At 47.7% G+C, this 27,500-nt stretch overlaps 1 protein-coding gene across 1 annotated transcript in view; it reads left to right on the top strand.

The window, feature by feature from the left end:
- Window positions 1-27,500, top strand: part of MAML1 (mastermind like transcriptional coactivator 1) — a 191,306-nt gene that overhangs the window by 62,474 nt on the left and 101,332 nt on the right. Inside the window, exon 2 of the mRNA XM_085617759.1 lies at window positions 10,419-11,855. Within this exon, the coding sequence (XP_085473885.1) occupies window positions 10,419-11,855 (1,437 nt within the window). The remainder of the gene's footprint in view (window positions 1-10,418; window positions 11,856-27,500) is intronic.

Genomic DNA, 27,500 nt, shown 5'->3' with positions numbered 1-27,500 from the left:
CGCTTGATCTAGGAAGCGACCTATGTAACTCTTGAATCGATGATGCGGCTCAGCAGATTATGCAAGCATTACCCACTTGTCCCTCTGAAATGTCACTGCATTACTCGCCTACTTTCCTCCACAAACCTACTCTAGTCTAACTTCACTTGATGCACCAAAGTTACGCTTTTCTGTCCCAGCCCTAATATGGAGTCTGAGGTTTTTCGAAATGTTAATGTCTCAGCATAGAACCACCTGTTTTCAAGCAGTTTTGAAACTAATACGTGATTATGTAAACGCTTTTCCTTCCAGGTACAGATGCTGCAGATCTGACCTCAGACTTCAAGGGTGGTGAGTACACGCCCCTCCTATATTAAGAGCCACGATGTGCTCTTAAACATACTCCGGTCCTGACAAAAGCCTCTAGAGGTCCCACTAGGCTGAAACATGTTGACCAACACCAGTGCGATAGACCAGTAACTGGGTCTATATACGCACGACTGCGTTTTTAATTTCCCACATCATAATCTCAGGAATAAGACCTATGAGAAGCGAGGGAATTTTACTTCACACATCTGAGCACGAGCACACCCTCTTTTTTTTTTATTCCTGGCCACTACTGACAAACCTCCGTATGGTCTTCCTCCATGCAGAGGTCAGCATACTGACAAAGGACAAGACCCTATGATCATGCTGCTACGGTACACTGAGGCGGAGAACCAAGATATACCGCCGCTCGCCTGTGTACGTATGAGTTTTTTTTTTTTTTTTTTTTTTACAACGATGGTACCCAGGCTAATTAAGACCCTGGTTATACAGGACAAGTGGTCCATTTCCCCCCCCCCCCACCCTCTTTTGATTTTTGTACTAACCATTGGAAGCCAAATTGATCGCCGCTTCTCTTTCCCTCTTCATTGATGTTTTGAGTTGACATTTATTCTCCATGGTTTCCTCAATCTTTTTATGTGCTGCGCATTAGGGCAAGGCATACATAAAGCCTGCATCCATTGGTCCATCCGCCTTGAACCCTGGCTGTCCTATGTATACATGTTATGCCAGCTGCATGTGTGTTTTATGGGATTGTATATGTTTACGTGTGCCTTCTCGGACTACCTGTAGGTCTGTGTTTGCAGGAACTACATCTCCTATGAGTGGCTTCGTTTGAGTGCCCATGTGCCTTTCAGCTAGTGTCAGTGCAGTGCTTGATTGTCCTGAAGGTGTGTTTGTGTGTGCTGCATTATTATGAATGTCTGTATTGCTCTCTGGACATTTGTGTGATCTAAGGGATGGATGATGTGTCATCAGTGCATATCCTTTACAAAATCCAAACCTTTAGGCTTTGTCAACGCTTATTGGTATACAACATGTAGTGCACTAGGGTCGTCTCCCTGCTGGATTTTTTGTAAACTCTAGCAAACTCCACTAATTGAATGTGACGCACTCTCCCTTTCTAAAGGAAGAGAACCATTTTATTGCATTCTTTTCTGAATTTAATGCGATACACGTTGTGACACCCTTGTCTGTGTCCCACGGTCTTGGTTTCCCTGCTTGTAGTAAGTCAGGGCTGTAGTTCGCATGCAATATGTAAATTATGTAGTTAAAGAAAAAATGAACCCAGTAGATATCACTTTATCCCGTTTTTCAGAAACCTTTTGTTTTCCACTTTTAATGATGATATCAGTAACTCAATTAGATGTTGAGCATATTACCATGGAGCTACTCAGAATAATGGATCAAATCAATATGACAAGCATAATATTGTAATCCATATTATAATTTCACACGTCTGCATCTGTTGGGTTGGCAATCATGGAAAAGTATGTAGATTGGGACCCAAAGCCATCTCTGCTTACATACTTGGAGATCAGCTGCCTCTTGTTCCTCAAGTATTTTCATTACCTCATGAAAGACTCTGGAATTCAGTCCATTTGCCCCACATTTTTGTAAATTTGCATGGGCATTCTCTAGTCTTATTTAGACCCTTTCAGCAGCCATACACCAATTCATATGAATACAGCAGTCTCGGAATTTGGGAGAAAATCTCCTTGCCCATATCCTTGTGATATCCTGCCTGACCACTACTATGCTAGTATTGCAAACAGGTTTGCTGTATGCCAGTGGTGGATGGTCATTCCTGATCCGCAGCAGCATAATTTTATAAACCGGTTCAATATGAGTTTTTAGCATCACCAGAAGGCAGTCTTCCACCTTGCACCAGAACGCCCACATTACTGGACACTCCCACTATGTGTGAAAATAGTTCCCCCTCAAGTCACAGCCTCTCAGCGATAGGTCCGACTGTATGAGTCTAAAACTTTTGTTGGGTCCGAATATAGTCCGTTTGATGCAATAATGCGAGCTGCACTAGTTTGAAACTTGCTCTTTTGGCCACTTTTCTTCAATCCCACTTCGCAGTCTTCCAGTCTGCACACCAACTTCCCTTACCAATTTCGTTTTTACTGACTTAAAACCATTAGGGTAATTGATTGATTGTTCATGACATCTTCTGTTGTAAAGGATCCATCAGCCCTCTGTTTTCTAGGGTGGAATGTTCCTGAATATATTGCATTGTTTTATAACGGTTCAAGAACAAAATAACATATCTAGGCAGTAAAACTGGATAATAGAATTATGAAACAATGTCAAAATCCTAGTTAATTGAGACCGTGTACTCTCACTACGGACAAAAATTAGTTTAAATCATTTTATGTTTATTCAGTAAAACATCTGACAATATGTACAAGAAAAGCGATAAGAACAATGTACGATAGACATTACTAGCACAAAACATTGTTTCCAACAAAATACAGAATGACAAGGAAAAGGTACTACATATATAGGCTAATAAAACAAACAAAGGGGGGGGGGGAAAGGATGGTAGTTTTGGTAGAGAGATGTCGTTTTCGACTTATTTATACTTCAGATTGTTTTATAACGGCACATGATGTCTCAGTTTTGCAGCATGAATCTTTCTGGATTCACTATGCTGTGCATTATGCCGCGGTCTGGTGGCTGGGTCGGGAATCGTAGTCTTTCTTTTGTCTTTTTTTTTTGTTTTGTAGCCCAGGTGGGCGTCGATGTCGCACCATTTGGTGTACTTCTCGTGACGTCGGCATGCTTCCTGCGGAAGTCCCACCTTGGGGCGCCATCTTCACGTTCTTTTTTCCGCCGTTGGGTCTGGATCGTCACCAAGAAGCTCCAGAGTTTTTAAACGAAGAAAGAAGAGCACGAGTTTTCATCTAAGGAAAATTAAAAGAGACTACAGACAGGAAGAACATCGAGCCGGGACGACGAAGAAGGAGGAGAACTTCGAGATCTTCGACGTCCAACGGAGAATGCGCACTCAGGGACACTGAGCGCAGGAATGGACAAAACACCTTTTAAATTCTGCCGTAACTGCCACCACAAAAACACACAGAAGGACCAACATCCGGTCTGCAACCTTTGCCTGCCAGTCGACCACGAGAGCAAAGACTGCAACGCCTGCTCCGTCTTCACACCGAAGACACTCGGGGTGAGAGAGAGGCAGAGGAGAGCCAACTACAACATGGAAGGCAAGGGTAAGGCCCCGTCTCTGTACGACCTGGGCCTCTCCACCGACGATGAAGACAACGTCGCCGAGGGACCTGATGACTTCACGGTCGCAGAGACCGATAAGAAGACGTCTGACAAGGTAGGAGAGACGTCGAGCACAAAAACCCCGAAAGGGCCCTGAAAAACAGAGACTGACTCTCGAAAACCAGAGTCTAAGTCCTCGAAAGGAACACCGGCGCCAAAAAGTTTGACGACCGCGAGTGGTCCAAGGACGAAAGGGCCAGCGGATCCTTCGAAAAGGACTCCCAGGTGCCGAAGGCCGCCGAAAAACAAAGTTCGTCGAAACAGGCCCACGAGATTGGGCGTTCGACGACGAAGGACAAGGTCGCGTTGACGCAAGCTCCGTCGAAAAGGCCAGCGCTCGACGCCGAACATGCCTCCGAAATGGAGAAGAAAAAGAGAAGGCTCGAGGCGGAGATAGAGAGCACCCTTCAAAGGAAGAAGGAGTTCGACGAGAAGATGAAGAAATTCACAATCCCAACGAAACCGCCGACGGTTATCGTCGAGGTCGAAGAGCAGGACGAGTTCGACGCCGAAGAGCAGTCAAACTCCCGAAGAAGAGGAAGATGATCTCTACTTTGAGGGAGAAGAAGAGGAGGAACAGCAATCGAACTACGGCTCGGAGTCGATGACGCAAGACCTGGAATGGCAGGACCTCAACGCCGAAAATCCAGAAGAGCCCGTGGAGACTTATCCTTCGAGGCCTTCGCCGCCAGATGATATTGGGGCTTACAACATGGTCGTAAAGAGCACGGCTGCAGCTTTTGGTGTGAAACTAGAGGAGGAAAAACCGAAAGCGGACTTTTTACTTGAGACACTGCTCCCCATCCAAACTAGGAGCCAGTTCCTCCCCATGCTTCAGTGTCATGAACCAGGGGAAGGAAGCGTTCAAGGACCCCTGCAACATGCAGATCCATCACACCCAGAACAGAGGAAAAATATAAACATTCCTCTCAGGACCCTTCATACATCAAGGGATCTGTCACAGTAGACTCCATTATCTCATCTACAGCCAGAAAAAGGGCCAATTATCCGGCAACCTCTGGACCACCTCCTGACAAGGAGAGCAGAAGGATGGACCTCACTGGCAGAAAAATAGAGCGAAATGCCGCAATGCACTGGCGCATGGCGAACTCCAATGCACTACTGAACAGGCACCAGTACCAACATTGGGACGAAATGGGAGACCTAATCAAGCATCTCCCCGAGCAATACCAACAAAGAGCTTCGCATCTAGTGGAAGAGGGGAAGAATATAGCAAATTCATGCCTTAAAACAGCGTTGGACGGGGCTGAGACATCAAGCAGACTGGTGGCAATAGGAATCACTGAAAGGAGACAGGCCTGGCACAGAATTTCAGGATTCCAGCAAGAGGTACAGAACAACATCCTGAACACCCCTTTCAATGGAGAAACTTTGTTCGGGGCACCAGTCGATGAGAAACTCACCCAACTCATAAAAGAGAATGAGACGGCGAGGTCCATGGGGGCCCTGCAATTCAGAGGGATGAGAAGAGGTACCCCGACACGGAGACCTTACGGAAGGGGAGGAAACCAGCCAGGAACGTCACATCAAACATTCCAGCAAGGCCAGCAAGGCGAGGGTCACGGGCAACAGGGGCAGCAGAAACCGAACTGGCAGTACCAGCCTCTGGGCCAGCCCTTTTCAGTAGGGGAAACGGACTAGGCCAAAGAAGAAGAGGAGGGAGACCAACCTGCCTCAAAGTGACTTCGCACGGAGGAGAGTGGTCACCCACAACATCCCTCCAAGGGTAGAGCACAAAGGAACCAACAAAAGAGGGTTACACAAACCAAACGCCTACGAGCATGCAACACCGGTGGGCGACAGACTCCGATTTTTCCTCCAAGAATGGAGAAAAAAAACAGACAAATGGATACTCAACATCATACAGTACGGGTACTGCATAGAGTTGGAAAGGAGACCTCCAAACAAAAAACCAAAGAGAAGGGAACACTCAGGACAAGAGCTAGCACAACTCTTAGAGGAAGCACTACAGCTACTCCAAAAGGAGGCCATAGAACCAGTAACCTTCAAAGAAAAGGACATGGGAGTGTACTCAAACGACTTCCTGGTACCAAAAGTGGACGAAACACTAAGACCCATCCTGGATCTACGATTCCTAAACAAGTACGTAAGGACACAAAAATTCTAAATGACATCCCTACAAGAATTACTCCCACAAATGAGAGACGTAGACTTCATGTCCACCGTGGATCTCAAAGATGCCTACCTGCACATCCCAATGAACAGGCAGCACAAGAAACTGTTAAGGTTCACCATCAACAAGGATCACTACCCATTCACAACCTTTGCATTCGGTCTAAAGTCCGCACCAAGGGTTTTCACCAAATGCCTTGCAGCAGTAGCAGCGTACCTGCGGAGGTAAGGGATTCACGTGTATCCTTACCTCGACGACTGGCTAATAAAGGCAAGTTCACGCGAAAAATGCGAGGAACACGCACAGCGTGTCACAAGAACACTAACAAAGCTGGGTTTCTCAATACACTGGGGGAAATCATCAATGGAACTAGCACAAGTGAAGAGCTTCCTGGGGGCGCAGATCAACACCGTAAAGAGAACGGTGATGCCCAGCGAGAAAAGGACACTAGCCCTGCTGAAGGAGACGCGCCTCTACCAGAAGGGGCGAGCTCTGACAGTGAGAACAGCGAGCAAGATCATGGGAATGATGGCGTCATGCATTCACCTAGTTCCCAATGTGCGCCTACACATGAGACCATTCCAGGAATGGCTGCAACAGCAATGGTCACAAGCAAACGGAAGTTGGGAGGATCTAGTGGTTGTAACGCACGCACGGACCTTTATGAAGGCGACCTTTGAGCCCATCCACAAGGCCTCACTGCAAATGCTGACAAAGAAAACAGCCTTTCTGGTAGCAAAAACCTCGCTGCGCAGAGTGAGCGAACTGCAAGCGTTAACGCTGCAAGAGCCCTACATCCAAATACACAAGGACCGAGTCGTAATGAGGACTGACCCACACTTCATGCCTAAGGTCGTGTCAGCATTCCATATGAACCAAACTATACAAATACCTAGTTTCTTTCAAAACCCAGTCACAAGCGCAGAGAGGGCACTACACACTCTAGACGCTAGAAGAGCGGTGATGCACTACATCGAGAGAACAAAGGAGCACAGGAAAACCAAGCAGTTTTATGTGTCCTTCGCAACCAGCTTCCTGGGTAGACCAGTAAAGAAAAGCACCATCGCGCGATGGATCGCACTAACGATACAATTCTGCCACAAACGGGCAGGGCAAGAGCTAACGGAGGGGGCACGGGCCCACTCCACAAGAAAGAAGGGAGCAACGATTGCCTTTCTGGCAAACACACCCATTCAAGACATATGCCTGGCGGCAACATGGGCTTCAGTGCATACGTTCACTAAGCACTACTGCGTGGATATACAATTGAACAAGGAAGCACAAGTAGGGCAAAGGGTGCTCCAACATATATTCAACGACCAACGCTCATCTTCCACCCAGCCGCCACAAAGATGACAAACCGCTACAAAGTCTATGCACAGCATAGTGAATCCAGAAAGATTCACGCTGCAAAACGAATAGTTTCTTACCTGTCGGCGTAGTTTTGCAGCTTGAAGATCTTTCTGGATTGACTAGCGAACCCACCCACCTCCGCCAGAACGATGAGGCAGGAGAGGAAGGTGGAAGGACAGAGTAAAAGAACAAAAGAATACTGAAAGTGGATACGTTGAAAAAGGAAAATACTAAAGAACGCCTAGGGTTTATAAAAAAAGGAAAAAAGAACCCGAAGATGGCGCCCCAAGGTGGGACTTCCGCAGGAAGCATGCCGACGTCACGAGAAGTACACCAAATGGTGGGACGTCGACGCCCACCTGGGCTACAAAAAAAAAAGACAAAAGAAAGACTACGATTCCGGACCCAACCACCAGACCGCGGAATAATGCACAGCATAGTGAATCCAGAAAGATCTTCAAGCTGCAAAACTACACCGACAGGTAAAAAACTATTCGTTGTGTGTATTTAAATGCCTAACATACGTATTCTCTTCTCTAAGATACTCTTCAGCTCTGTTGTGCCCCAGATATCACCTACTTTGAAAATGTCCATGGTATATCAACCAAGGAATCCCAGCACTGACTAAGATTCTTCAGGATAAAGTTGTTCCTTTGAAGGAGTTGTCTCATTATAATAGCTTTCTTTTTCCTTCATGTGTGGCAGCTCTGGATGCCTGCATGTGGGTTCTGGCTGTTTGTGGATCCTCACAGGTCATCTTATTCTCTATGGCGTGCTGTTCAGTTTTTGGAACAGGTGCATCTGGGTTGGGGGTTAATACCTAGTTGTTGACTGCCACGTGCTGGGAAGCTCAAATATTTGTGTAAATCTGCAAGACCCATCTTCCCATCGTGCACCCTGATATTTCGATAATGCCCATCAGCGTTCAGGGCTGGACTCTGCGTACATTGAGCCCAGTAGTGTCTAAAAACTTTGCTAGCATTGGACATGGATAAATGAGTTCAGCACAACGAGATGCATCGATACTGGAAATGTATACTGCTGCACCACCTTATAGAATACAGGAACATATGATTATTAGGGTAGTCAACTCACTGGCCTTAGCACAGGACTATTGAAAGAACCTGGCAGGAAATACAATAACATTAGGAAAATGAATTTACCTGCATCAGGAATGAAAAAAACGCTAATATTGCAACTGCAGTATAAACTGGCATGAGGACAGGAAGAATATCCCATTGGTATTGTGGACCCTCTTAATGATCAGGCAGGTAGAGCGCCTCATTTGTCACCTCCTGGCCTCCCTCGCTGATCTCCATTATCCTATCTTCCTCTGGCTCCCAACAGTGACACAAGCGGACACATGCACTGGCATATGACCCATTACCATGAGCTTAGGAGACCAAGAGGAAGACTGAGAAACTATGCAGGGGGACCTACCCAAAGGGCTAGTGCTGATGGTAATAGTTTTAAATGATAACTGTGAAATCTTAATACACTGGATAGTTAGTCACTGTTTAGTTGTTGGCGTGTCTTTAGAGACTGAGTTTATGGCAATCCATGTCCAGGGATGACGGTGGGCTTGAGGATGAAGTAGTGTAATTTATTTGTATGCATGTTATTTCATCCATGGACTGGTTCTGAGCGCTTATGGGGGCTAAGAGGGTGAAAGCAGGGATTAGGAGGGTGGAGGAGTTCCAAAAGGCAGAAGGAGGGGACCAGGAGGCAGAAGGAGGTGACTGAAAAAACGTTGCACGGATTAGGGAATTAGTGAACATGAGGTTGTACTTGGTTGCTTTTATAAATCTTGTGAGTTTAGTATTGTCGAAAGCTCTTTTGTGTGAACAGAAGGAAGAGGGGCTATGAGAAGTGGAGACAAGGAAGAAGTAATTGTGAGAAATAAGTTAGCTAGAACTGAACTTTCCTACCCTATTTAGTAACTTGGTTTAGATCAGGCTCTAGACACTGCCAGTACATGATAGATTATCCATTACCTCTGGCTGTGATGACAGGTGGTAGGGAGCAGTGGTGGTTATGGCTCAGGCAATGGTGGTAGTGGAGTGTGTCTGATTCTTCCCCATACCTGACATACCCTAAACTACCAGACTATAAAATGGCAAGTTGCTTGTATACCAGGAGCACTCGAATAAGGGCTTAACACCATCTGTGGAGACCCTAAGTGCAATGCCTTGAAACCTAAGCGTCTGCCTTTTTTGCACACACCCCTGAAGGTCTATGGGAAGGGTTTCACTGGTGGAGAGACTGGCCTCTCAAGACCTGGCTTATCTGGGAAGTGTCTGCCTACCGGACTTTCAGCGCCTTGGTAATTCAGAGCTGATTTCACTGCCTTTAGTTCCAAGAGATTTTTGTCCTATATGTCTGATCTATCCACGTTCGTTCTTTCTTTTAAAGCTTGCTAGTTGGCTAAACCTGGGCCACATATGGGCTTCACAAGTGCTTCCTGAGAGTGCTGCTCTTTACTAGATCAGTTCTGGGCTTTAGGGGTGTATGCAAGAGGAATAGCAGTAGTGTGTGAGTAGGACTCAAGACTCCAGCGTCTTAGTCCCAGTGGATTGTTCATTGTGGAGTGTTTAGGACCTTCAAACCTGTCCTAATAATAAAAATGGTGAGTTGGCGTTAAAGTGTCATCATCTCAGTGGATGGAACAGTATAAAGGTAGACCTGTATTACAGATTGATGCACTTACTACATTGTGTGTATTTTGGTCTCTACATTGAAGAAATTGTGTTCTCAGAATTTCGCTTACTTTTTTGCTTGACTTGTATCTGCTGTGGGTACCTTGGCTAATCTGATAGCCGCAATAAATCCATCAGCACTCTGCTTGTCATGTGGCCTTGGAATTTAGCTCACTGGTAAGAGTGTGAATCAATTCCTTGATTTGATTTGTGGTGATGTTGCCCTTGTAAAAGTAACTTTTTTTAAATCTAAACCTTGTGTTCTGCTTTTGTTTATTGCTGTCATAGAACATTTGTCAGGAAGTTTCCTTAGTGTAGTCGTTTGAAGCGATCATCTCATGAATGAACATGGGTGCCACCTAAATTTCTAGTAAAAGAAGATTTACACTTCACAAGCTAAATAGGTTGCCCACGCAAGCCCATATATAAGTTATTCTGTTTGTTTGAGCATGTTTTTATCCACTATTATACACCAATCTGTATAGCTTTCCAGAGTCTGTAGTATGTGCATAAATACGAACTGGTATCTTTTAAGAGAGGTTTAATTATTAGTATTAGTAGATGTTTAATTATTAGTATTAGTAGATCTAATCCATGTTTTATATTTTGTCTTGCAGCAGCTTCATGAGACTGTGAAAAGAAAACGGGACAACACTTCCTCCCCCCAGAATGGAGACCAGTCTAATGGGTATGGAGACTTGTTTTCAGTGTCTAAAAAGTTACGCCTTGAAGATGGTCTCGGTGGCAGTGGTGGCTCCTCCAACGGCATGCTTCCAGTGTCCCCTATGCACTCGCTCGACAACAAACCACCTACTGGCGATGGGTTGCAGCTTAATGGTAATCATTCAATGGGAGTGGATGGAATCAACAAGAAGTGTCTTACTGATTCTAACCTCCAGCTGAACGGAAGTAGTGACATGGAGGATGCTTTCCACATCCTGAGTAAAGACCTTAAGCAAGAACCAGTGGATGATCTTCCATGCATGCTTTCAGGCACTGGAAGTTCAATGTCACAGAACAACCTGATGCCTGACCTAAACCTAAATGAACAGGAGTGGAAGGAGCTTATTGATGAGCTCAACAGGTCTGTGCCTGATGAGGATATGAAAGATCTATTTAATGAAGACTTTGGGGGGAAAAAGGACCCAGAAGCTTCAACTTTGGCTCCACAAGCTCCGCTGGCACAAGACATTCATATCAAGACTGAGTTTTCTCCATCAGCCTTTGAGCAAGAGCAAATTGGGTCCCCTCAAGTTAGATCCACCTCCTCTGGGCCTAGCTTTATTGGTTCTACATCTGTGCCTGCTAGCAGGACGTCCCCAGTTCTTGGTGGCTCCCAGGCAATGTTTCAGGCATCTAACCCAGTAGTGACTGAAAATGCTAACCAATCCTTGATGCAGGTGCCTAAGCAGACTCAAAATGTCCAGCGGCCGTTAACTAGTGTGATGCTGTCTGGACAGGTGACTGGAACTGCCAAAGAGATGTCTTCAGCACATCAGCTTCAACAGATTGCGGCCAAGCAGAAAAGAGACCAGTTGATTCAAAATCAACAGCAGGCACAGCAGGTTCACCAGTCCAATGCAGTGCCCAACTGGCAGCAGCCCGGCCCATCTCGGAGCCCACTTGGTGTCACATACAGCATGGAGAAGCCCTCGAGCCCTTTGGTTTACCAGCAGGACTTCAATAACCAGAAACTCATTATGCCTAACATGGCAAACAAGAGCTCCCCAAGGGCCAGTGGGAACTACCTTCAGCAGAACCATGTTGGCATGCTACCCCATCAGCCTAACACTTTGAACTCAAATGCTGTAGCTGGACCAAACTCAATGCTGGACTATGGCAATACCAAACCCCTCACCCACTACAAGGCAGATTGTGGGCCCGGAAATTCAGGTCAGGCTCCTAACAAGGCAGCCATGTTGGCTTACCTTCAGCAACAGCAGCAACAGCGTCAGCAGGCACAGGTTTCTCATATGACAGAAGAACAAGCTCAAATGATGTTGATGAAACGGAAAGCTTTAATGACATGCAGACCACTGGTGCCACACAATCCGGTATGATTGCCTTTTTGTTTATCCTGTGTCATAGTGGCTATTACATTTTCATTAAATAAAACAATACATTTGTAGTTCCAGCATAATACACAATAAGTAATCCCACTTCAGCTTGTTCCCTCCACCCCACAGCCATTATTTATATAGTACTCATTTAAAGGTTAATCATCCACCATTGGCCCTCTCTGTCACATGATCGGCTTAAGTAGAGGCTACATATGTTGTATAAACATCAGTATGAAAGTTTTACAGTCTTGATCTTAAACAAAACCTTCATATTGGACACATACCCACCTCTGTCGGCTTGCTCTTGGCCATCAGTATATAGTTCAGCATTGTGGACCAATCTGTACTGTCTTTGGAACCACCACCCCCTATACTACCACGCATCCTCATAAATTGCATTTGTGCACTGTCGTTCTGATTTAATTTGTTTTCATTGCAATCCTGTCATTCTCATTCCTGGCTAGCTGAACAAGTAATGTGTATCGGACCATTGCAGCATTCACACACCCAACTCCTAAACCTGTTATCTCAAGATAGTACATTGTTTTCCTCACTACATCAGATTTCCAGTCAGCATATCTAGGACCACTAATGGTTTTCCAGGACAAGACAACAAGGTGATTTGCCCATACAAAGGTCAATTCTGAGAATGTATGGGTCTATTTAGCTTTCTTAGGGTGAGAGAAAATCTTAAGTAAGCAGATCTCAAGCAATGGTTGATAGGTTCCACCAGTAATGTGAAAAATTAGAATGAACACATTCCCCTAGACATTCAGTAAAACTTTCTCACCTGCTCTGCAGCTTGGATATTTTTCTGGGTGGGTGACATAAATCCTACATTGTTGACCGTAAGTAAGATCAGTGAGTTGCAGGTAATTACATTGTATTCATTGAAAGAACATATTTCAAGATGCTGTGACTAGAATTCTTGCGACTGTCTCCAACTCGTAGTCTGAAAAACCTGGTGACTGTGTCCAACACATAGCCCATTCTGATTTTTTCTAGACAGGGTATCCACATGTGGTGCGTGCATGCGCGCAGGCTTCACTTTTTCAAGCACTGCACTCATGCTTGTGGCGGCATCCACCTTTCGGGAGCGCGCAGCGGCACGCCACAAGCACGAGTGCAGTGCTAGAAAAAGTGAAGACTGCGAGCATGCACGCACCACTCCCGGGCTTGATAAGAGTTTAACGTGTTTTCTCAGGTGCGTTGTAATCCTTACCCGATGTCTCTCTATTACTTTAAAATGAAATCGATTAATTTAAAGTAGCAATGACTAGCACAAGCATGAGTGCTTTAAAACAGCTCCTGCTTGTGCTCTTTTGAAAGATGGGAATTTACAGGTTTTGAGAACATGTGGATTCAAGTCTTCACTATGATTGTTTTTTATTTGTTCTGCATGTATTTATTTGCTTATAACAATGTAGTATCCTCAGAGCATTAGCCACAAATCGTTAAACTCTGCAAACATGTATGGGTTTTATATTTGAACCATTGTCACAATGAAAGTTGAGCTTTAGAGTACTCACCCTTACCCGCAAATGCCTTGCATTATTGGCTGACTCACTCTCACTGCCTATCACACTCTCACTGACTATCACACTCACTGACACTCTCACAAACTCTCTCTCTCACACTCACTGACACTCTCTCACTCACTCACACTCTCTCACTCACACTCTCACTCACACTCTCACTGACTCACTCACACTGACTCTCTCACTGACTCACTCTCACTCCCCCACTCTCTCTCACTGACTGGCTCTCCCACTCACTCTCACTGACAGGCTGACTAGCGTACTCTCACTGACACTCTCCCACTAACTGACTCTCTCACTGACTGACTCACTCACCGACAGTCTCACTGATAGACTCTAACTAACAGACTATGCCACTCTCTCACTGACTGACTCTCCCATTGTCTCACTGACTGACTCTCCCACTCTCTCTCTCTCTCACACACTGACTGACTCTCTCACTCACTGACTCTCACTCACGGACTGGCTCTCATTTATGATTGGCTCTCTCTCATTCATGCATAACTGGCTCTCTCTCATTCATGCATAACTGGCTCTCTCTCATTCATGCATGACTGGCTCTCTCTCATTCATGCATGACTGGCTCTCTCTTATTCATGCATGACTGGCTCTCTCTCATTCATGCATGACTGGCTCTCTCTCATTCATGCATGACTGGCTCTCTCACATTCATGCATGACTGGCTCTCTCATTCATGCATGCATGACTGGCTCTCTCATTCATGCATGACTGGCTCTCTCTCATTCATGCATGACTGGCTCTCTCTCATTCATGCATGACTGGCTCTCTCATTCATGCATGACTGGCTCTCATTCATGCATGACTGGCTCTCTCACATTCATGCATGACTGGCTCTCTCTCATTCATGCATGACTGGCTCTCTCTCATTCATGCATGACTGGCTCTCTCTCATTCATGCATGACTGGCTCTCTCATTCATGCATGACTGGCTCTCTCTCATTCATGCATGACTGGCTCTCTCTCATTCATGCATGACTGGCTCTCTCATTCATGCATGACTGGCTCTCTCTCATTCATGACTGGCTCTCTCTCATTCATGCATGACTGGCTCTCTCTCATTCATGCATGACTGGCTCTCTCATTCATGCATGACTGGCTCTCTCATTCATGCATGACTGGCTCTCTCATTCATGCATGACTGGCTCTCTCTCATTCATGCATGACTGGCTCTCTCTCATTCATGCATGACTGGCTCTCTCATTCATGCATGACTGGCTCTCTCTCATTCATGACTGGCTCTCTCTTATTCTTGATCGGCTCTCTCTCATTCATGCATGACTGGCTCTCTCACTGACAGGCTCTCTCACTCACTGACAGGCTCTCTCACTCACTGACAGGCTCTCTCACTCACTGACAGGCTCTCTCACTCACTGACAGGCTCTCTCACTCACTGACAGGCTCTCTCACTCACTGACAGGCTCTCTCACTCACTGACAGGCTCTCTCACTCACTGACAGGCTCTCTCACTCACTGACAGGCTCTCTCACTCACTGACAGGCTCTCTCACTCACTGACAGGCTCTCTCACTCACTGACAGGCTCTCTCACTCACTGACAGGCTCTCTCACTCACTGACAGGCTCTCTCACTCACTGACAGGCTCTCTCACTCACTGACAGGCTCTCTCACTCACTGACAGGCTCTCTCACTCACTGACAGGCTCTCTCACTCACTGACAGGCTCACTCTCTCACTGACTGACTGACTCACTCTCTCACTGACTGACTGACTCACTCTCTCACTGACTGACTGACTCACTCTCTCACTGACTGACTGACTCACTCTCTCACTGACTGACTGACTCACTCTCTCACTGACTGACTGACTCACTCTCTCACTGACTGACTGACTCACTCTCTCACTGACTGACTGACTCACTCTCTCACTGACTGACTGACTCACTCTCTCACTGACTGACTGACTCACTCTCTCACTGACTGACTGACTCACTCTCTCACTGACTGACTGACTCACTCTCTCACTGACTGACTGACTCACTCTCTCACTGACTGACTGACTCTCTCTCTCACTGACTGACTGACTCTCTCTCTCACTGACTGACTGACTCACTCTCTCTCTCTCACTGACTGACTGACTCACTCTCTCTCTCTCACTGACTGACTGACTGACTGACTCACTCTCTCTCTCACTGACTGACTGACTCACTCTCTCTCTCACTGACTGACTGACTCACTCTCTCACTGACTGACTGACTCACTCTCTCACTGACTGACTGACTCACTCTCTCACTGACTGACTCACTCACTGACTGATTATCACTCTTACTGACTCTCACTCACTGACTGACTCACTGACTGAATCTCACTCTCTCTGACTGACTCACTGACTGAATCTCACTCTCTCTGACTGACTCACTGACTGAATCTCACTCTCTCTCTCTGTGACTGACTGTCTCTCTCTCTCAGTGATTGTCTCTCTCTCTCTGTGACTGACTCACTCTCACTCTCAATGACTGGCTCACTCTCACTCTCAATGACTGGCTCTCTTACTGACTGACTGGCTTTCTCTCACTGACTGATTCGCACTGGCTGATTCTCTGACTGACTGACTCGCGCTCTCTCTCACTGACTGACTCGCGCTCTCTCTCACTGACTGACTCGCGCTCTCTCTCACTGACTGACTCGCGCTCTCTCTCACTGACTGACTCGCGCTCTCTCTCACTGACTGACTCGCGCTCTCTCTCACTGACTGACTCGCGCTCTCTCTCACTGATTGACTCGCGCTCTCTCTCACTGATTGACTCGCGCTCTCTCTCACTGACTGACTCGCGCTCTCTCACTGACTGACTCGCTCTCTCTCACTGACTGACTTACGATCTCTGACTGAATGACTGACTCACTCTCTGACTGACTCTCTCTCACTGACTGACTGACTCTCTCTCACTGACTGACTCACTGACTGAATCTCACTCTCTCTCTCAGTGAGTGTCTCTCTCTCAGTGATTGTCTCTCTCTCTCTCTCTGTGACTGACTCACTCTCTGACTGACTGACTCTCTCTCTCACTGACTGACTCACTCACTGACTGACTCACTCTCTCACTGACTGACTCACTCTCTCACTGACTGACTCACTCTCTCACTGACTGACTCACTCTCTCACTGACTGACTCACTCTCTCACTGACTGACTCACTCTCTCACTGACTGACTCACTCTCTCACTGACTGACTCACTCTCTCACTGACTGACTCACTCTCTCTCTGACTGACTCACTCTCTCACTGACTGACTCACTCTCTCACTGACTGACTCACTCTCTCACTGACTGACTCTCTCTCACTGACTGACTCACTCTCTCACTGACTGACTCACTCTCTCACTGACTGACTGACTGACTCACTCTCTCACTGACTGACTGACTCACTCTCTCACTGACTGACTGACTCACTCTCTCACTGACTGACTGACTCACTCTCTCACTGACTGACTGACTGACTCACTCTCTCACTGACTGACTGACTCACTCACTCTCTCACTGACTGACTGACTCACTCACTCTCTCACTGACTGACTGACTGACTCACTCTCTCACTGACTGACTGACTGACTCACTCTCTCACTGACTGATTATCACTGGCTGATTCTCTTACTGATTCTCACTAACTAACTGACTCTCACTCTCACTGACTGACTCACTGACTGAATCTCACTCTCTGACTGACTCTCAATCTCTCACTGACTGTCTCTCTCTCTCAGTGATTGTTTCTCTCTATCTCTGTGACTGACTCACTATCTCAGTGACTGTGTCTCTCTGTGACTGACTGACTCTCACACTCACTGACTGGCTCTCTCTCACTGACTGATTCTCACTGACTGACTCACTCTCTCACTGACTGACTGACTCACTCTCTCTCTCTGACTGACTCACTCTCTCTCTCTGACTGACTCACTCTCTCTCACTGACTGATTCACTCTCTCTCACTGACTGACTCACTCTCTCACTGACTGACTCACTCTCTCTCACTGACTGACTCACTCTCTCTCACTGACTGACTCACTCTCTCTCACTGACTGACTCACTCTCTCTCACTGACTGACTCACTCTCTCTCACTGACTGACTCACTCTCTCTCACTGACTGACTCACTCTCTCTCACTGACTGACTGACTCACTCTCTCTCACTGACTGACTGACTCACTCTCTCTCTCACTGACTGACTCACTCTCTCTCTCACTGACTGACTCACTCTCTCTCACTGACTGACTCACTCTCTCTCACTGACTGACTCACTCTCTCTCACTGACTGACTCACTCTCTCTCTGTGACTGACTCTCACTCTCTCTCTGTGACTGACTCTCACTCTCTCTGTGACTGACTCTCACTCTCTCTGTGACTGACTCTCACTCTCTCTCTGTGACTGACTCTCACTCTCTCTCTGTGACTGACTCTCACTCTCTCTCTGTGACTGACTCTCACTCTCTCTCTGTGACTGACTCTCACTCTCTCTCTGTGACTGACTCTCACTCTCTCTCTGTGACTGACTCTCACTCTCTCTCTGTGACTGACTCTCACTCTCTCTCTGTGACTGACTCTCACTCTCTCTCTGTGACTGACTCTCACTCTCTCTCTGTGACTGACTCTCACTCTCTCTCTGTGACTGACTCTCACTCTCTCTCTGTGACTGACTCTCACTCTCTCTCTGTGACTGACTCTCACTCTCTCTCTGTGACTGACTCACTCTCACTCACTCTCACTCTCTGTGACTGACTCACTCTCACTCACTCTCACTCTCTCTGTGACTGACTCACTCTCACTCACTCTCACTCTCACCGTGACTGACTCACTCTCTCTCACTCTCACTCTCTCTGACTGACTCACTCTCACTCACTCTCACTCTCTCTGTGACTGACTCACTCTCACTCTCTCTGTGACTGACTCACTCTCACTCTCTCTGTGACTGACTCACTCTCACTCTCTCTGTGACTGACTCACTCTCACTCTCTCTGTGACTGACTCACTCTCACTCTCTCTGTGACTGACTCACTCTCACTCTCTCTGTGACTGACTCACTCTCACTCTCTCTGTGACTGACTCACTCTCACTCTCTCTGTGACTGACTCACTCTCACTCTCTCTGTGACTGACTCACTCTCACTCTCTCTGTGACTGACTCACTCTCTCAGGGACTGACTGACTCACTCTCTCAGGGACTGACTGACTCACTCTCTCAGGGACTGACTGACTCACTCTCTCAGGGACTGACTGACTCACTCTCTCAGGGACTGACTGACTCACTCTCTCAGGGACTGACTGACTCACTCTCTCAGGGACTGACTGACTCACTCTCTCAGGGACTGACTGACTCACTCTCTCAGGGACTGACTGACTCACTCTCTCACTGACTGACTGACTCACTCTCTCACTGACTGACTCACTCTCTCACTGACTGACTCACTCTCTCACTGACTGACTCACTCTCTCACTGACTGACTCACTCTCTCACTGACTGACTCACTCTCTCACTGACTGACTCACTCTCTCACTGACTGACTCACTCTCTCACTGACTGACTCACTCTCTCACTGACTGACTCACTCTGTCACTGACTGACTCACTCTCTCTCACTGACTGACTCACTCTCTCTCACTGACTGACTCACTCTCTCTCACTGACTGACTCACTCTCTCTCACTGACTGACTCACTCTCTCTCACTGACTGACTCACTCTCTCTCACTGACTGACTCACTCTCTCTCACTGACTGACTCACTCTCTCTCACTGACTGACTCACTCTCTCTCACTGACTGACTCTCTCTCTCTCACTGACTGACTCACTCTCTCTCACTGACTGACTGACTCACTCTCTCTCACTGACTGACTCACTCTCTCTCACTGACTGACTCACTCTCTCTCACTGACTGACTCACTCTCTCTCACTGACTGACTCACTCTCTCTCACTGACTGACTCACTCTCTCTCACTGACTGACTCACTCTCTCTCACTGACTGACTCACTCTCTCTCACTGACTGACTCACTCTCTCTCACTGACTGACTCACTCTCTCTCACTGACTGACTCACTCTCTCTCACTGACTGACTCACTCTCTCTCACTGACTGACTCACTCTCTCTCACTGACTGACTCACTCTCTCTCACTGACTGACTCACTCTCTCTCACTGACTGACTCACTCTCTCTCACTGACTGACTGACTCTCTCTCACTGACTGACTGACTCACTCTCTCTCACTGACTGACTCTCTCTCTCACTGACTGACTCTCTCTCTCACTGACTGACTCTCTCTCTCACTGACTGACTCTCTCACTGACTGACTCACTCTCTCACTGACTGACTCACTCTCTCACTGACTGACTCACTCTCTCTCTCACTGACTGACTCACTCTCTCTCTCACTGACTGACTGACTCACTCTCTCTCTCACTGACTGACTCTCTCTCTCTCACTGACTGACTCTCTCTCTCTCTCACTGACTGACTCTCTCTCTCTCTCACTGACTGACTCACACTCACTCTCTCACTGACTGACTCACACTCACTCTCTCACTGACTGACTCACACTCACTCTCTCACTGACTGACTCACACTCACTCTCTCACTGACTGACTCACACTCACTCTCTCACTGACTGACTCACACTCACTCTCTCACTGACTGACTCACACTCACTCTCTCACTGACTGACTCACACTCACTCTCTCACTGACTGACTCACTCTCTCACTGACTGACTCACTCTCACTGACTGACTCACTCTCTCACTGACTGACTGACTCACTCTCTCTGACTGACTGACTCACTCTCTCTCACTGACTGACTGACTCACTGACTGACTCACTCTCTCACTGACTGACTCACTCTCTCACTGACTGACTGACTCACTCTCTCACTGACTGACTGACTCACTCTCACTCACTCACTCTCACTCTCTGACTGACTCACTCTCACTCTCTCTGTGACTGACTCACTCTCACTCTCTCTGTGACTGACTCACTCTCACTCTCTCTGTGACTGACTCACTCTCACTCTCTCTGTGACTGACTCACTCTCACTCTCTCTGTGACTGACTCACTCTCACTCTCTCTGTGACTGACTCACTCTCACTCTCTCTGTGACTGACTCACTCTCACTCTCTCTGTGACTGACTCACTCTCACTCTCTCTGTGACTGACTCACTCTCACTCTCTCTGTGACTGACTCACTCTCACTCTCTCTGTGACTGACTCACTCTCACTCTCTCTGTGACTGACTCACTCTCTCTGTGACTGACTGACTCACTCTCACTGACTGACTCACTCACTCTCTCACTGACTGACTCACTCTCTCACTGACTGACTCACTCTCTCACTGACTGACTCACTCTCTCACTGACTGACTCACTCTCTCACTGACTGACTCACTCTCTCACTGACTGACTCACTCTCTCACTGACTGACTCACTCTCTCACTGACTGACTCACTCTCTCTCACTGACTGACTCACTCTCTCTCACTGACTGACTCACTCTCTCTCACTGACTGACTGACTCACTCTCTCTCACTGACTGACTGACTCACTCTCTCTCACTGACTGACTGACTCACTCTCTCTCACTGACTGACTCACTCTCTCTCACTGACTGACTCACTCTCTCTCACTGACTGACTCACTCTCTCTCACTGACTGACTCACTCTCTCTCACTGACTGACTCACTCTCTCTCACTGACTGACTGACTCACTCACTCTCTCTCACTGACTGACTCACTCACTCTCTCTCACTGACTGACTCACTCTCTCTCACTGACTGACTCTCTCTCTCTCACTGACTGACTCTCTCTCTCTCTCACTGACTGACTCTCTCTCTCACTGACTGACTCTCTCACTGACTGACTCACTCTCTCTCTCTCTCACTGACTGACTGACTCACTCTCTCTCTCACTGGCTGACTCTCTCTCTCTCTCTCTCACTGACTGACTCACTCTCACTGACTGACTCACTCTCTCACTGACTGACTCACTCTCTCACTGACTGACTCACTCTCTCACTGACTGACTCACTCTCTCACTGACTGACTCACTCTCTCACTGACTGACTCACTCTCTCACTGACTGACTCACTCTCTCACTGACTGACTCACTCTCTCACTGACTGACTCACTCTCTCTCACTGACTGACTCACTCTCTCTCACTGACTGACTCACTCTCTCTCACTGACTGACTCACTCTCTCTCACTGACTGACTGACTCTCTCTCACTGACTGACTGACTCACTCTCTCACTGACTGACTGACTCACTCTCTCTCACTGACTGACTCTCTCTCTCACTGACTGACTCTCTCACTGACTGACTCACTCTCTCTCTGACTGACTGACTGACTCACTCTCTCTCACTGACTGACTCACTCTCTCTCACTGACTGACTCACTCTCTCTCACTGACTGACTCACTCTCTCTCACTGACTGACTGACTCTCTCTCACTGACTGACTCACTCTCTCTCTGACTGACTGACTGACTCACTCTCTCACTGACTGACTCACTCTCTCACTGACTGACTCACTCTCTCACTGACTGACTCACTCTCTCACTGACTGACTCACTCTCTCACTGACTGACTCACTCTCTCACTGACTGACTCACTCTCTCACTGACTGACTCACTCTCTCACTGACTGACTCACTCTCTCACTGACTGACTCACTCTCTCACTGACTGACTCACTCTCTCACTGACTGACTCACTCTCTCACTGACTGACTCACTCTCTCACTGACTGACTCACTCTCTCACTGACTGACTCACTCTCTCACTGACTGACTCACTCTCTCACTGACTGACTCACTCTCTCACTGACTGACTCACTCTCTCACTGACTGACTCACTCTCTCACTGACTGACTCACTCTCTCACTGACTGACTCACTCTCTCACTGACTGACTCACTCTCTCACTGACTGACTCACTCTCTCACTGACTGACTCACTCTCTCACTGACTGACTCACTCTCTGACTGACTGACTCACTCTCTCACTGACTGACTGACTCACTCTCTCACTGACTGACTGACTCACTCTCTCACTGACTGACTGACTCACTCTCTCACTGACTGACTGACTCACTCTCTCACTGACTGACTGACTCACTCTCTCACTGACTGACTGACTCACTCTCTCACTGACTGACTGACTGACTCACTCTCTCACTGACTGACTGACTGACTCACTCTCTCACTGACTGACTGACTGACTCACTCTCTCACTGACTGACTGACTGACTCACTCTCTCACTGACTGACTGACTCACTCTCTCACTGACTGATTATCACTGGCTGATTCTCTTACTGATTCTCACTAACTAACTGACTCTCACTCTCACTGACTGACTCACTGACTGAATCTCACTCTCTGACTGACTCTCAATCTCTCACTGACTGTCTCTCTCTCTCAGTGATTGTTTCTCTCTATCTCTGTGACTGACTCACTATCTCAGTGACTGTGTCTCTCTGTGACTGACTGACTCTCACACTCACTGACTGGCTCTCTCTCACTGACTGATTCTCACTGACTGACTCACTCTCTCACTGACTGACTGACTCACTCTCTCTCTCTGACTGACTCACTCTCTCTCTCTGACTGACTCACTCTCTCTCACTGACTGATTCACTCTCTCTCACTGACTGATTCACTCTCTCTCACTGACTGACTCACTCTCTCTCACTGACTGACTCACTCTCTCTCACTGACTGACTCACTCTCTCTCACTGACTGACTCACTCTCTCTCACTGACTGACTCACTCTCTCTCACTGACTGACTCACTCTCTCTCACTGACTGACTCACTCTCTCTCACTGACTGACTCACTCTCTCTCTCACTGACTGACTCACTCTCTCTCACTGACTGACTCACTCTCTCTCACTGACTGACTCACTCTCTCTCACTGACTGACTCACTCTCTCTCACTGACTGACTCACTCTCTCTCACTGACTGACTCACTCTCTCTCACTGACTGACTCACTCTCTCTCACTGACTGACTCACTCTCTCTCACTGACTGACTCACTCTCTCTCACTGACTGACTCACTCTCTCTCTGACTGACTGACTGACTCACTCTCTCACTGACTGACTCACTCTCTCACTGACTGACTCACTCTCTCACTGACTGACTCACTCTCTCACTGACTGACTCACTCTCTCACTGACTGACTCACTCTCTCACTGACTGACTCACTCTCTCACTGACTGACTCACTCTCTCACTGACTGACTCACTCTCTCACTGACTGACTCACTCTCTCACTGACTGACTCACTCTCTCACTGACTGACTCACTCTCTCACTGACTGACTCACTCTCTCACTGACTGACTCACTCTCTCTCACTGACTGACTCACTCTCTCTCACTGACTGACTGACTCACTCTCTGACTGACTCACTCTCTGACTGACTCACTCTCTGACTGACTCACTCTCTCTCTGTGACTGACTCTCACTCTCTCTGTGACTGACTCTCACTCTCTCTCTGTGACTGACTCTCACTCTCTCTCTGTGACTGACTCTCACTCTCTCTCTGTGACTGACTCTCACTCTCTCTCTGTGACTGACTCTCACTCTCTCTCTGTGACTGACTCTCACTCTCTCTCTGTGACTGACTCTCACTCTCTCTCTGTGACTGACTCTCACTCTCTCTCACTGACTGACTCACTCTCTCTCACTGACTGACTGACTCTCTCTCTCACTGACTGACTCTCTCACTGACTGACTCACTCTCTCTCTGACTGACTGACTGACTCACTCTCTCTCACTGACTGACTCACTCTCTCTCACTGACTGACTCACTCTCTCTCACTGACTGACTCACTCTCTCTCACTGACTGACTCACTCTCTCTCACTGACTGACTCTCTCTCACTGACTGACTCACTCTCTCACTGACTGACTCACTCTCTGACTGACTCACTCTCTGACTGACTCACTCTCTGACTGACTCACTCTCTGACTGACTCACTCTCTGACTGACTCACTCTCTGACTGACTCACTCTCTGACTGACTCACTCTCTGACTGACTCACTCTCTGACTGACTCACTCTCTGACTGACTCACTCTCTGACTGACTCACTCTCTGACTGACTCACTCTCTGACTGACTCACTCTCTGACTGACTCACTCTCTGACTGACTCACTCTCTGACTGACTCACTCTCTGACTGACTCACTCTCTGACTGACTCACTCTCTGACTGACTCACTCTCTGACTGACTCACTCTGACTGACTCACTCTGACTGACTCACTCTCTCACTGACTCACTCTCTCACTGACTCACTCTCTCACTGACTCACTCTCTCACTGACTCACTCTCTCACTGACTCACTCTCTGACTGACTCACTCTCTCACTGACTGACTGACTCACTCTCTCACTGACTGACTGACTCACTCTCTCACTGACTGACTGACTCACTCTCTCACTGACTGACTGACTCACTCTCTCACTGACTGACTGACTCACTCTCTCTCACTGACTGACTCACTCTCTCTCACTGACTGACTCACTCTCTCTCACTGACTGACTCACTCTCTCTCACTGACTGACTCACTCTCTCTCACTGACTGACTCACTCTCTCTCTGTGACTGACTCACTCTCTCTCTGTGACTGACTCTCACTCTCTCTCTGTGACTGACTCTCACTCTCTCTCTGTGACTGACTCTCACTCTCTCTCTGTGACTGACTCTCACTCTCTCTCTGTGACTGACTCTCACTCTCTCTCTGTGACTGACTCTCACTCTCTCTCTGTGACTGACTCTCACTCTCTCTCTGTGACTGACTCTCACTCTCTCTCTGTGACTGACTCTCACTCTCTCTCTGTGACTGACTCTCACTCTCTCTCTGTGACTGACTCTCACTCTCTCTCTGTGACTGACTCTCACTCTCTCTCTGTGACTGACTCTCACTCTCTCTCTGTGACTGACTCTCACTCTCTCTCTGTGACTGACTCTCACTCTCTCTCTGTGACTGACTCTCACTCTCTCTCTGTGACTGACTCTCACTCTCTCTCTGTGACTGACTCTCACTCTCTCTCTGTGACTGACTCTCACTCTCTCTCTGTGACTGACTCTCACTCTCTCTCTGTGACTGACTCTCACTCTCTCTCTGTGACTGACTCTCACTCTCTCTCTGTGACTGACTCTCACTCTCTCTCTGTGACTGACTCTCACTCTCTCTCTGTGACTGACTCACTCTCACTCACTCTCACTCTCTCTGTGACTGACTCACTCTCACTCACTCTCACTCTCTCTGTGACTGACTCACTCTCACTCACTCTCACTCTCACTGTGACTGACTCACTCTCTCTCACTCTCACTCTCTCTGTGACTGACTCACTCTCACTCTCTCTGTGACTGACTCACTCTCACTCTCTCTGTGACTGACTCACTCTCACTCTCTCTGTGACTGACTCACTCTCACTCTCTCTGTGACTGACTCACTCTCACTCTCTCTGTGACTGACTCACTCTCTCAGGGACTGACTGACTCACTCTCTCAGGGACTGACTGACTCACTCTCTCAGGGACTGACTGACTCACTCTCTCAGGGACTGACTGACTCACTCTCACTGACTGACTCACTCTCACTGACTGACTCACTCTCACTGACTGACTCACTCTCTCACTGACTGACTCACTCTCTCACTGACTGACTCACTCTCTCACTGACTGACTCACTCTCTCACTGACTGACTCACTCTCTCACTGACTGACTCACTCTCTCACTGACTGACTCACTCTCTCACTGACTGACTCACTCTCTCACTGACTGACTCACTCTCTCACTGACTGACTCACTCTCTCACTGACTGACTCACTCTCTCTCACTGACTGACTCACTCTCTCTCACTGACTGACTCACTCTCTCTCACTGACTGACTGACTCTCTCTCACTGACTGACTGACTCTCTCACTGACTGACTGACTCACTCTCTCACTGACTGACTGACTCACTCTCTCACTGACTGACTCTCTCTCTCACTGACTGACTCTCTCACTGACTGACTCACTCTCTCTCTGACTGACTGACTGACTCACTCTCTCTCACTGACTGACTGACTCACTCTCTCTCACTGACTGACTCACTCTCTCTCACTGACTGACTCACTCTCTCTCACTGACTGACTCACTCTCTCTCACTGACTGACTCTCTCTCACTGACTGACTCTCTCTCACTGACTGACTCACTCTCTGACTGACTCACTCTCTGACTGACTCACTCTCTGACTGACTCACTCTCTGACTGACTCACTCTCTGACTGACTCACTCTCTGACTGACTCACTCTCTGACTGACTCACTCTCTGACTGACTCACTCTCTGACTGACTCACTCTCTGACTGACTCACTCTCTCTCACTGACTGACTGACTCTCTCTCACTGACTGACTGACTCTCTCACTGACTGACTGACTCACTCTCTCACTGACTGACTGACTCACTCTCTCTCACTGACTGACTCTCTCTCTCACTGACTGACTCTCTCACTGACTGACTCACTCTCTGACTGACTGACTGACTGACTCACTCTCTCTCACTGACTGACTCACTCTCTCTCACTGACTGACTCACTCTCTCTCACTGACTGACTCACTCTCTCTCACTGACTGACTCACTCTCTCTCACTGACTGACTCTCTCTCACTGACTGACTGACTCACTCTCTCTCACTGACTGACTCACTCTCTCTCACTGACTGACTCACTCTCTCTCACTGACTGACTCTCTCTCTCTCACTGACTGACTGACTCTCTCTCTCTCACTGACTGACTCTCTCTCTCTCACTGACTGACTCACTCTCTCTCACTGACTGACTCACTCTCTCTCACTGACTGACTCACTCTCTCTCACTGACTGACTCACTCTCTCTCACTGACTGACTCACTCTCTCTCTCACTGACTGACTCACTCTCTCTCTCACTGACTGACTCACTCTCTCTCACTGACTGACTGACTCACTCTCTCTCACTGACTGACTCTCTCTCTCACTGACTGACTCTCTCACTGACTGACTCACTCTCTCTCTGACTGACTGACTGACTCACTCTCTCTCTCACTGACTGACTCTCTCTCACTGACTGACTCACTCTCTCTCACT

Source organism: Triturus cristatus, chromosome 7 (assembly GCF_964204655.1).
Source record: "Triturus cristatus chromosome 7, aTriCri1.1, whole genome shotgun sequence".
Classification (NCBI taxonomy): domain Eukaryota; kingdom Metazoa; phylum Chordata; class Amphibia; order Caudata; family Salamandridae; genus Triturus; species Triturus cristatus.
Note: the sequence above shows the minus strand (reverse complement) of the source record. Positions and strands in the feature narration are given on the sequence as shown.